The 12,544-nt window shown below is 40.6% G+C and overlaps 1 protein-coding gene across 1 annotated transcript; it reads right to left on the bottom strand.

Moving 5' to 3' along the window:
- Window positions 1-1,103: 1,103 nt before the first annotated feature.
- cmtm7 (CKLF-like MARVEL transmembrane domain containing 7) lies at window positions 1,104-12,142 on the bottom strand. Its single transcript, XM_023396524.2, has 5 exons — window positions 11,906-12,142; window positions 10,124-10,300; window positions 9,386-9,484; window positions 8,574-8,655; window positions 1,104-7,978 (listed from the first exon to the last, which is right to left on the bottom strand). The coding sequence occupies exons 1-5, from the start codon at window positions 12,017-12,019 to the stop codon at window positions 7,965-7,967; spliced, it is 486 nt and encodes a 161-aa protein (XP_023252292.1). The 5' UTR covers window positions 12,020-12,142; the 3' UTR covers window positions 1,104-7,964.
- Window positions 12,143-12,544: the final 402 nt, after the last annotated feature.

Below are 12,544 nucleotides of genomic sequence, written 5' to 3'. Positions count from 1 at the left end.
CTGAATACAGGCTGTGAGCATTTCTCTGTGGACTGAGGCTTTGATACTTTCACAGTATTAATATAGAAGCTAGACCTGATCTATAATCACACTACACATGGACACAGACCTTTACACTGGAGGAGCTTTAATCTCAGATCAACTCTCAGAGGTTGTCTCAGGCTCTTCAGGAGGTGGTGTGATTGTGAACAGTGACACACTCAGTTCTTATCAACATTATAATAAAATCTCATGTTGGCGAATGTGGGAGCAGCAGACCATCAGCTGCTGCTGAGTCCAGGAAATGTAGCGGCCTCCAGAGACAGAGCCGTGACTCATATATTCCATCATATCCTCCCACCATCAGCCAAACAAACACTTAACACACACACACACTGCACTGAGTGTTTCCTGCTGAGTTCAGACTGAAGGGTGTGTCGGAGCCTCAGCTGTGGACAAACAGTCTCAACATCCTTTCATTACTGACTGACGTATTCAATGTTTCTGCTCCATCATTCAGTCTATAACTCACTTCATGACTCCACATCAGGGGTGGGGCTGGAAACTGAACAGGGGTCAGACAGGGGCACAGATTCAGAGAAGAGAGCACTGATGGGAAATTAGAGGAAATGGGTTTAAACTCATCTAAAGTTCATAAAAACTACAAAGAGAAAAGGTGTCACTGGTTGGAGTAAATCTCCAGGTGAAAACAAGCTGCTCCTGCAAGTGAAGCTGCTGGTTTACTTCAGGTACACTCACACAGACCAGGATGAATCTGTGTGTGTCGCAACTGCAGCACAGTGACACATCCCTCAACAACCTGTCCAGGTCAGGACGACAGGTGAAGAGCTACAGGGTCTCTCTCTCTCTCTCATTCACTCACTCACACACACTCTCACTCACTCTCACAGACTGTCACACACAAGGTGTTTAAAACTCTACCAAACGCTCCTGAACGCTGCCTGTAAAACATGAGCAACAGTGATCAAACACTACAATAACAATAACTTCATAATAGATTGATAGTTTCATTTCTTTAGATTTGATGTTTGTGGTTAATATTTCTTCTTCTATGGTTTTGTCCTGTGTGTGTTATTCTGGTTCTGAAATTAGCGAGAGACAGAAACGGTGACATGAGCCTTTAATTTATAACATGCAACAAATCACAACTTTAGTTTAAACACACTTTTAAAAAAAAGTAGAAAACAACACAAGTCATGTGAGCTCTTTGTGATGTGACGTTTAACAGTGTGGACATCTTCTCTTCTTCAGTAGAATAAAACCACTTCATCTCTCCAGCAGCACCAACCTCAACACACGCCGCCATCTTTAAACCGGCTCCATCAGCTGACTGACAGCGGCTCAAGGACCGATCAGTACTTCAACACAACATTAAGGCACTTTGGAGGAAAATCTAAAGAAACGATCAGAGTGTGTGAGTCCACCGGGCCGGTGCTGTGTAAAGGACTGAGAAGTGAATCCTGAACACACACCTCACAGGACCACGACTGCTCAGGTCCTAAGATCTGTGACGAGGACGAAATCTGCTGAGCAATTTTTCAAAAACATGATTCTCTCTGAGGAGGAAAGTCTCTTCGTCTCCACAGTCGATACAAATCAAGAAAGAAATCCAGCTGGATTTTATTACTTTAATTGTTTTTACTGTAAATCACTTTGTGTCTTTGTATTAAAAGGTGCTCCATAAATAAAGTTATCATCATCATTATCTTTAACTACAGAGCACATCACCTTTTATTACCAGATCAGGTCCAGAACACACTGTGGGCTGGTCCTGATCCTGGATCAGTTCTTAAAGCCACCAAACGACAGACCGTTCACCAGCATCCCGTTTCTCCCGGTGGACACACGACTCTCCATCAGGTCACTGTGCATCAGTGAGATTAGCATCATTAAGCATCAGAGAATACAAACATGCCAAAATAAATAATGTAAACAGAGTGGATTCTGGGCCGGAGCCGGAGAGAACGTCTGATCAGAGGACAGTGGACGGACACCAGCTGTCTCTGATGGACACATTCAGAATAAAAACCAGCTCCAGAGTCAAAACAAAAGGGATGGACCAATGAAAAATATCCAAGTTCAATACCAAAACTGTAAACTGGGCAGATAGTGATGGAAACACTTGGTTTATCAAAAGTTCAACGATAGAAATACAAAACCTGGAAACACATCAGAGCATGCGAACTCAACCTCTAAAGATCGACGTTGTTCTGTCCAGTGATGAGCAAGAAGTGACGAGTGCGTTAGCTCCGGATGTTCGATGACATCAGGTGCGGTCAGCTGACGTGGTATCAGGAAATAAAGCTTCAAACTGGTCAGGACCCAAAATCAAACGGTGAAGCAGCAAACACCCATTTCAACATCTGGCCGTTAAACAAACGTAAATCGTGTCAAAGTGAAAAGCAGCAGTTTGACTTGGTCAAAAACAGTTGCTGCCTCTCAGGGCGTGACACTGTGAACACCTACACACTGTGTGAGTCTGTCGCAGGTTCAAATCTTCAACCCGACAGACACGTCCTCCAGCTTCAGGCTCCAGTTTGACGCTGTGAGGACGTCACTGTCTCTGCTGCTGAGACAGGATCAGGACGTCAGTCACACCGGGTCATCTGCGTCTACTGATGCGGCTGTTCTCGTCATTAATGTGCGTTCACGATCATGTGACTAAACTGCGTGAAAAACAATGTGAGGAATTATTTTGGATTCAACATCAAAGATGGAGAATTTGTGAAAAGATAAATATGATTATTAATGTTGTAAAATCACAGTAATTAACAGATAGCGGAGTAGTTCAGGGTCAGGTCATGTGATCTGTGTCAAATCCATTTGAACAAAGTGAATTATTTTTTTTATTTGTTCAAATCTTGATTTTAGAAAAAAGAGACAGTATTTCTGTCTTTTATTTTGAAAATTAACCTATACACATCAGTTTCCAGGAGGTGCAATGACAGATTACTTTCATTATTGATTAATCTGCTGATGCTTTTTCTTAATTGTTTTGTCCATTACATCACCATTAAAATATGAAACAGCCTTGTGATGCGTTCAAGTAGCTTCTTGTATTTGACAAATAATCCAAAATTACGATTAATTAACCAATCACTTCAGCTGTAATCGTACCACTACTATTCATGAGACATTCATGGCACAATCTGATGCCACTTGATTCAGGTTGTATAATCTGAGTGAAGCAGTTGGACTCTCATCACACAGTGTGTAGAGGCTTCAAGCGAAGCACCAGAAGACAACAGACAATAATCTGTATTTAAATCCATTAGAATTTGTCCAGTAAATGTCACAGTCAAAGTGAAACATTCAATTTTAATCCAATTAGACAGAAATCCTTCGTTGTGTATTCTGTGCTGCTCCAGAGGAAATGTAAGGACACATTCAGTGAAAATCTGAAGCATCGCACTGAGATTTTTGGCATCTGATCGACAGTAAGGCAGTAATCTGAGGATGAACGTCTCTGACTGAAAGCACACTTCAGTTTCACATCATCAAGAGTTTGGAAACAGGAAACGGCAGGAGAGTTTCACACTAAAATCACAGAGAACGCCCGCTCCAGCAGCCAGAGGAAAACAGCTGTGGATATGACTTTTAGTTCTACAAACAATCAGTTGATTAAATCTAAATCTGCTTTTTTCCCGTAGGTTAGCTGACTGCTGAACTCCAATGGCTGAAACATGTTAAATACATGTTAAATGGCTTTCAGTGAAATCTTTCCTCCACCTTCTGCCACAGGACGAGAGTGAAGCTAATACTTACAGCTAGTCAGCAACATAAAGGTTAATTCAGTTTAAAGTGATTAAATGAAAGAGTTATCCTAGCTAACAGGTAAGATCACCTTGATAATAACAATAAGGCCAATATGGAATGGAATATTGAATTAGCGTATTAGCTAATGCTAAACTGAATTAGAAAACTCCTAAAGTAAAAAGGATAATTCAGTAATTCAAAGTTGTTTTACACCAAAGATTGTGTTGCTAGGTTAGCATAGCAATTTTTAACTTAGGTCAAGCAAGACATGCTAACGTAAACCTGTTAGCTAGAGCTAATATTAGCAGAAATACTTAACAACAAAGTGTTCTGCCATGATATAAAGTTGTTTTATGTCATTCCCCAAACAAAAGATCACTGTTGGTGATAAGCTAAGCTTTGCTAGCTGATGAACTTTGAGGAGTAAACATTAGCTGACTAGCTACTTTTAAGTGTCCGTAGCAGAGTATTGATAACTGTTAAGTACTGAAAGGTGGCAACAAATGTCAGATTCATAATCTTGGTCCCTTTTCTTTATCAGTTAATAAATGATTAGATAATGATTAATTAAATGACTTTTGTTTTATTTTTTGTACTTACACAAAGTTGTTTTACAGCAATTTGTGCTCAGACAAGTGAGAAAAGGGTTTTGCAGTAAAAACACGCTTATATATCTTATTTAGCTTAAACAAGCTAATTTAACATGGCTAATAGTTGATGTGACCTTTCAAGTTTGCAGCAGTAACAACTTTCACTTCAACTAAATGTTGGGTCAATCAGAAATGTTTGTAGAACTAAAAACAACTTGGTTTTAATCCACTGCACCAAAGCATCGGTGTATTATTCAGTAGATTCTGTTTAACAGCCCAGATCCACTGATTGGTCAGAAAACTACGGAGCCGGGGGTCATGTGATGTGGAAAATAAGTTGCACATATTAATGAAGTGAAAGTAGGAATCTGAATAATGGTCTAGGTGGATTAAATAGATTCAAGGGTTATATATAATTTGTTATTCTATCTTTCACTAACTGGAAGCACAGGTTAAAAATCACAGTCAGACGAATAGTGAAAGTACTACAACATGCAGTAAAGGCCAGGAGAGGTATTTTCAGACACATTTGTGCTTCAACAGTCAGAGAATTGTACAAAAGCAAACATGCTGTGACTTGTTTTTATGAAGTGCAACACACCAGATATTTATAGTATTTCACTATTCCTCTGACCCGTTATTAGTCTGTGCATTCATTAGCTGCTGACAGTTAAATGCTTTTTTAACTTTTAAACATTTTCAATTATACTTTCAACTTTTATTTTGAAAGCCACCTGATTAATCCATGCATTGTTTTATCTGTACATACAATTTATTGATCCATATGGATGTTTTAGTTCATCCTTTTTACGTATGTTGAATAAATCCATGTGTAGTTAATTATTAACGTCTGTACATTTTATTATCTCTTCATGCATATGGTTGATTATACGTTCATACCTTTAATTAATCTGTGTGTAGATTAATTGATCCGTGTACATTATATTAATCATGCATTTTTATTAATGTTACCTTTTACCTTTTATTATCTGTCTGTACGTTTTACTAATCATACGTTTTATCAAACATATTTTTATTAATCCTTCTCTTTGTTTTGTTGATCTGTGTTCACGTTATTAATCCCAATCCGTTTAAATGTGTCTGATCGGCTCAGACATTTCATCAATCCATACGCACATATTAATCTGTAAACTTTATAAATTCACGTGTACGTTTTTCGCTATTCATTATTGTCCGTAATTGTAATTATTTTACACATATTCTTTATGAATCCATGCACATTTTGTTATGTGTGAGTTAAGTTCATGAACGTGTGCAAACTAATTTCCACATCAGTACTTGTCTCCATGATTTGACCCCCGTCAGACTCCGTAGAAATCCTGATCCTGTTTTCTCTTCACATGGAACTGTCTCTGTTTGGCATGTGCTTTCTTTCTGAGATTGACTTTAAATTCAAATGATTAATAGTTGTTTTTAAAAGCACCAAGGACAATCGCACGGACCGTAGATCGTAGTGAAAGTGTAATAAAGGCAGCTCCTCTGATACTGAGCTAATGGCTGAAGCAGACAGCTAATTGATTTGTTCTCTGAACTCTAACCGCGGAGTTAATGTGCTGCTTCCTGCCCCACCCAGAGAGAGCAAGCTTTAGTTCGTTCAGTAAAGGTTCATATCTCAAACTAATGGCACATTCTTTGTTTTTAACACAGCAGTGAAATCACGGTTTGAAGGATGTCTCTGGCATCAGTCTAGATTTTTGATATCATCAACAAGAGTCATGTGCAGACTCGACCCAACAGTGTGTTAGTCCGTCTCTCACTCTCTGACTTCCCTTCTCTTGTCTGTGGCTCTCAGGTCCAAGCCCATTGGTTAAAGACATAAAAAAATAATCAAAAATATATAGCTTTTAATTATTTAAAAAAGGGTCAGCAGGTTCTGAAAACAGCTGGGCACGGTCGTTTTTGGCAAACCTACTTAATAGTGCATTTGTTGGGGACTATTTTCAGTGGCGGATTAATCCACAGTATTTGGGGCACATTTGATCCACTCACTGTTAGTTTTGTTCTGCACATGAAGTGTGTTGACAATAAGAAAAATATAGATTATCACCAAACAAAGTTTTTCTTTTTCTTGGTTTTTGTGTTTGCATTGTTAGCATGCTAATGTTTTCTTTTTCATTGTTTGAATTCACATAAATCTTTAGCATGCTGTTGTTCTTTAGCACACGTAAGTATTAGCCCCTGAGTAATGTTTTAGCATGCTAACAAAGTCATTAGCATGCAAGCTATTTTCTGTAAAATATTAGCTTGTTAATGTTTGTTAGCACACCAGAGTGATGACGAGTCCCAATTCACATACTTCCATTAGTACACTCACATGTAGTACTCTGTGTATTCAGTACACCCACATGTGTAATACGTGAATCTCGACAGTGAAGTCTCAAATCAAACACTGCCGCTGCGTACACACCGGGAATGACAATCAAAACACGTGACCACGATTGTCGCTCACAAAACTTTCCGTCGCCATCTTTGCTCACGTGACTGAAAAATTAAGTTTTACTTTCCTGTGTGTGCACCGTGTTTCATGCGAAGTCGTGCCGCCAACCACGTGTCCTCCGTCCTCAGCCACCCCATCCACAAGTTTGAAAATACGTTGGTGGCCCCTCCCTTTCTGCTATGTAGCCAAGATGGAGACCGTTGAGGGCCACTCCCCTTTTTGACCATGAACCATCAGGTACTTTTGAGTTTGGAAGTATGTAAAATGAGACTTTATAAATATTTGAGTGTGCTAGCAAAATTAGCATAGCAGGCTAACAGGGCTATACTGTGCATCAGTTGATGTGATTGTAAAAAAGGGCGTCACACGTCTGTCGTCCAGACTGCTTTTACTAAGCTTGAGGAATTTTCAAAATAGAATAAAAAAGTTGGAATAAATGAACTTTTAAAACGAATCGAGCAAATCAAGCAAGATACTGTAAACCACTGAGGAGATGCGACGAAGCGGCGACACAGAGACACTGTGGCTGCGCTCAGACCCGTGAGACTTTGGAGGGAAATCGTCTGCATTGCTTTATGGCACACGACAGGAAGGGGGCGCTGTTCTTTTAAAGCTAACGCAGCTTAAACTTTTCTAAAAAGCTTCTTTACACTTTTGATCGCTGACGGCGGAAGAATGAGAAAAGCTCATGGAAAGAAAAAAACATTTCTAAACCTGTCTACGCTTTTCAGGCGGGAAAGTGAGGACGAGGAGCAGCAGGAATGATGGGAAATGTAGTTGTGAGAACAATACCAGCCGACTGATACTGATTCTACCAAATGTGTGACTGATACAATCGATGGTTCAATGTGACACTGAGCACCTTTAACATGGAACTGTGGCTTCAGAGGTTTGATAAGATTCAATGAGGAATAAAAATGTGTTCTGAGTAATAATGACACTACTGTCCTCGGGGTGTTACCATGACGATCGGGTGATGATGGTTACGTTTCAGATTGTTGCAAACGACAGCTGGTCCTGGATCAGCACTTCTGTTACCTCTGCAGTATGAGTTATAATCCAATCAGGTTATTATCCCGGTGGTTGCTAGGCAGAAAATTGACCAGGACACAGCAAACTGCACACACAGCCACCGGGTTCCTACAAGACGGGTCGCTTCTTTACACTGATGCACCTGGAGGGAGGGAGGGAGGGAGGGAGGGAAGGAGCAAAGGAGGGAGGAGACAGAGAGGGAGTCAGACTCTCAGTACAGTATCAATAATTTCTGTCATGTGGATCTGAGTCACATGTCCGACCATCACTGGAAGTCTCTTTTATGAAACACACAGTTGGTTCAGTGGTAAAAATATCTTGATAATCTGTCAGTTCCTCTTTAACGGCTGATTAGCATCGTTAGCTTCGTAGCATTCCTCAGTGTCAGCGGCAGGACTGTGACCGTGCTGTAGAACAGACTCCAGACATCTTCAGGTCTGAGAAGCTCAAACCTGAATATTTGTAATGTTTGCTTGAAAAATGAAACGGTTAATCGATTATCAAAATAGATGCAGATGTTATTGATTGACTGACTCATTGTCACAGCTCTGATTTTTCTCGTTTCTTGTCTCCATTGTTCTGTTGGATCAGCTGCTGATTCTGCGACACTTCACCAAGTCTTCATGACACTTTTATAATAACAACATTAGTTTGACGTTTATTCTTGCAGGTTAATTTAGTGAAAACATGAATGTGATGCTGTGAACAGCTGCACCGAGGAGGAGGTGACGACGTACCGGTCTGATGAGGGCCACAGGTCACACTGTAAGACGTCCACAAACTAACGGCCATCAGGAAAGTCGCTATGAACCCAAACACCTGAAAACAGACACACCAGAGTCTGTTTTAATGTTGAAAACACAGTTTCCTTTTTACTCGTGTGATTGTGTTTCAAAGTTTTTAAGTTACATTTAAAAAGTGTCAGATTAACTTCAACACTACCTGAAGTCTGCAGCAACGTCCAAATAACATTTTATAAAAGAATAAATACGAAATTACATTTCTCAGACCAGAAGCTGGACGCAAAGGAAACCAGGTGCATAAAACCTGTAAATCAGCTGTTTTCACTCCACACGTGCCAGGTGTTTCTGCTTGTTTACTGAGGCATGACTGCCTCATTTCAAACAGCAGGGACTTCAACAAATACCACAATGAAAATACAAACAACAACAGTTTCATATTGTTCACAAGAGCGAACCACGTTAGATCCAGAAACTATGGGTGTTCAAAAGAGATCAAAAGAGTTCAAAGATGGGTGTGGTACTAGCGCTCCGTGAATAATGATGTAATAACTACAGAGTGCTGATGTAATAACATAGTAATAACTGCACATCCACCCCACAGAAATAAGACCAGTTCTTTTACATTATTGTTTGTCCACTCGGATCAGTTCATACATAATGTCATGAAATGAATGAGTGTTGCTGAATGAAGAACTGTACATGATGTTAAACAGACGATTCACCTTCACAAAGACTCCACACACTCATCAGGCTGTAAGGAGAGTTGTGATTTACCCAGGTATCCCAGCGTCTGCGTGTTTACGTACCGTTGCGGCCACCAGGGCAGAAACTCCTCCGTTATTCACCGCGGCCACGATGGAGGCGATGAGGATGAGGACGGTCCCGACGGAGTAATGAAAAAACTCCTGAAACAGCAGAAACAAGATTCATGTCACAGCTGAAGCTTCATCACAACAACCGTCAGCTCGTTAAGATCAGGCCTTAAAAACATCATAAACCACATACGCAACATCTAGTGCCTTTGCTTCTTTCATCACGACTTTTAAAAAGGTGTCCTACGTTTCCTACCTGATCTTATGTATTTAAATATTTTCATTTTTATTTTTTTTAAATGTGTTTTTATTGTGTGTAAATGTTACTTTTATGTCATCTAACTGATGTACTTCACAGCCTCTGTAAAGCTCTGTGCGCTGTGTCTGAATGCTGCTGTGGAAATAAACCTGCCTTCATCATTGATGGGTCGGATACATGGACGCATCACCTCAGACGTGACTGACTGTCGTTTAACGTTTCTCTTTTTGTTTCTGCAGACAAGATCATCCTAAAACCTTCACAGTCATCACTTCACCTCCTCTGGTCCTCAGCATCACACATTTAACACAACTTCAACTTCCTGTTGTCTAACACTGAGGATCAAACATCAGTGGTTCAGAAGTTCAGTGAAATGCAGAAGTGAGAACATGAATGAACACACACACACACACACACACACACACTCACACACACACACACACACGGAAACACGAGGCTGTTTTCCCGCTCACCGTCAGCGGCCAGTTGATGCACGGCATCTTCGCCTGCAGCCTAAACAGGTGCATGAGGAAGAAGATGAGGAAGGCGATGAGGAACCACAGCGCCACAACCTCAAAGTACTGGAAAGCCGCCCAGCTGGGCCAACCCCGAACACAGCGAACGCACAGGAAGGCGATGAGCAAAGCCAGCTGGGAAAAAAAAACAAAAAGACCAGAGACACCGAGCAGCTGTTATCAGAAATTGTAGCTGTGGTTTAAAGGATCAGTGTGTTCGTCCTGCCTTCGCTCTCAGCTCGGAGCTCATTGGTTCATACTGAAGATGTGAATCTCTACAGACTCATCACTAAAATACAATTTCATTTTTAAAACAGGAGCAGTAACTTCCTGAAACAGGAGCTCACTGTAGTTTCAGTGAGTTAAAAATAAACCCACAAAACAGTGCATTTGTTGGGGACTATTTTCAGCAGCGGATGAATCCACATTAGGTGCTGTAGTGAGTGTTTGGAGCGGCAGGACGGTTTGTGTTGATGGTGGTTTCTGAAAACTATTGAGTGAATTTCACTGAAAAAATATAGAAATAATGATGATGTGATTTCTGTTGGTCTTGCACCAATCAATCATGTTCCTTTACGTCTGGAGAATATGATCTGTAGGCCGCGGCGTCTCTGTAGCACCATGACACTGATGGCGCTGACAGTGTGACACATTTTACCTTTTAGACTTGCAGCTCCTGTGGTTTGGATATTGCACTCGGCCATATTGTGATATAGATCATATTTCTATTTATTGTGCAGCTCTAATGGAAACAGTGGAGCTCAGACGAACCAGATCTATGTAATAACCATCAATATATCACAGCCCCTATGAGCAGGAGACAGTCAGTGATGTCTGAGTCTCAACATGAGGTTCGTTGACAAGAAGAAAAAAAAGAATAAAGTAGAATAAAACTAGAGGCGTAGATCAGAGACGGGGGTAAAATCTAAACCTGTAAACTCTGATGGGAGACATGTTCAGTCCCATGCTGCTGATACGACCCAAACCATGTGACACCGGTTCAGCTTGTTAAAGGGACAGTTCAACGTTTTGGGACATAAAGTGTTTTAGACCAGTGTTGTTTCTACAGCCTCTTCTCTTGGTATTAAACTTACACCAGGGTCTCCTCCTGCGCTGAGGCTGATGTAAATACAAACAAAAACCTCTGATAAATCAGTAAATGTAAATGTAAAATTTGATCATTTTAATTTAAATTTCAGACATTTTTAAGCATAAAAACCAGAACTCTGCTGCCAGCTTCTCAAACATGAGGGTTTACTGATTTCCATTATTATATATGACAATAACTGAAATATCTTTGGGCTCTGACGTGTTGGCTGGAAATAAAATCTTAATTTTAATTAACAGACATTAATCAGAATTTGAAGACGTTACCTCGGGTTAATGGGAAACACTGCTGGATAATGCTCCATGTTTTCTTCTCTATATTTAATTAAACAAATGACTAACCAGGAAATTAATCGTCAGATAAATCGACAATCAATAATAATAATAATCACGTAGTAATAGTAATCTATCTGAACACAGAGTTAACATGAGCAGCAGAACCACACCTCCGTGCATTTTCAATTATTTACCACTTTTAGAAACTCCCGGTTCACGGTGAAGCTAACGGGTCTGTCGGTTAACATGTCCCGGTACCTCGGTGTGAACCGACCCGGTGTTAAACTCTGACATCCCGGGTAAACTCCGGGTGAGCTCCGGGTTAACCCGACATGTTTCAGGCGGACCGACTCTCACCATCTGTCCGATCTTGAGCAGTCCCGGGATGGTGCGGGTGTAGCCCGTGTTGAGGCTGAAGCCGTCGCCGGTCGTCCTGGTGGTCGTCGTGGTGGTGATGACGGTGTGCGACATGTTGGCGGTAAAACTGCTCCGGTAAGTTACACGGTAAATAAACCTTTTAGCAAGTTCAGCTGCCGCAGGGAGGAACCGTCCAGCGTTAACGTTACAGCCCGTCTGTCGCTACGGTCCACCACCGTCAAGGTACACCGGATAAACACGGACACTTCCGGGGAGAGATTTCAGAATAAAAGCTCCGGTCAGCAGTCGTGGAGGCTCTGGGCTGACTTTTATTTTTACAGGGTAATTTATCATAAATCAATACCGAATTATAATATTAAGGATTAACATAGCGGTGAAAGGCGTGAAATTAAATTGAAAAAAAAAATTTACAAAAAAAAATATAATTTGACTGTTAAAATAAATAAATAATTATTAAAGCAATGTTCTGTATTTTCAGTATTTCTGTATAAATCCCATGACAAGACCAAAACAGCAGTGAATGAATGTCTAACATGACTGACAGGTATTGTGTGTGTTTCCACCTTTACAGGAACTTCTCTCCAGAGACTGTGACAGTGATCGCTGTTATTGATCCGT

This window comes from Seriola lalandi, unplaced genomic scaffold (assembly GCF_002814215.2).
Source record: "Seriola lalandi dorsalis isolate HSWRI2012SDOR001 ecotype SW California unplaced genomic scaffold, Sedor1 jcf7180002054978, whole genome shotgun sequence".
NCBI lineage: Eukaryota > Metazoa > Chordata > Actinopteri > Carangiformes > Carangidae > Seriola > Seriola lalandi.
Note: the sequence above shows the minus strand (reverse complement) of the source record. Positions and strands in the feature narration are given on the sequence as shown.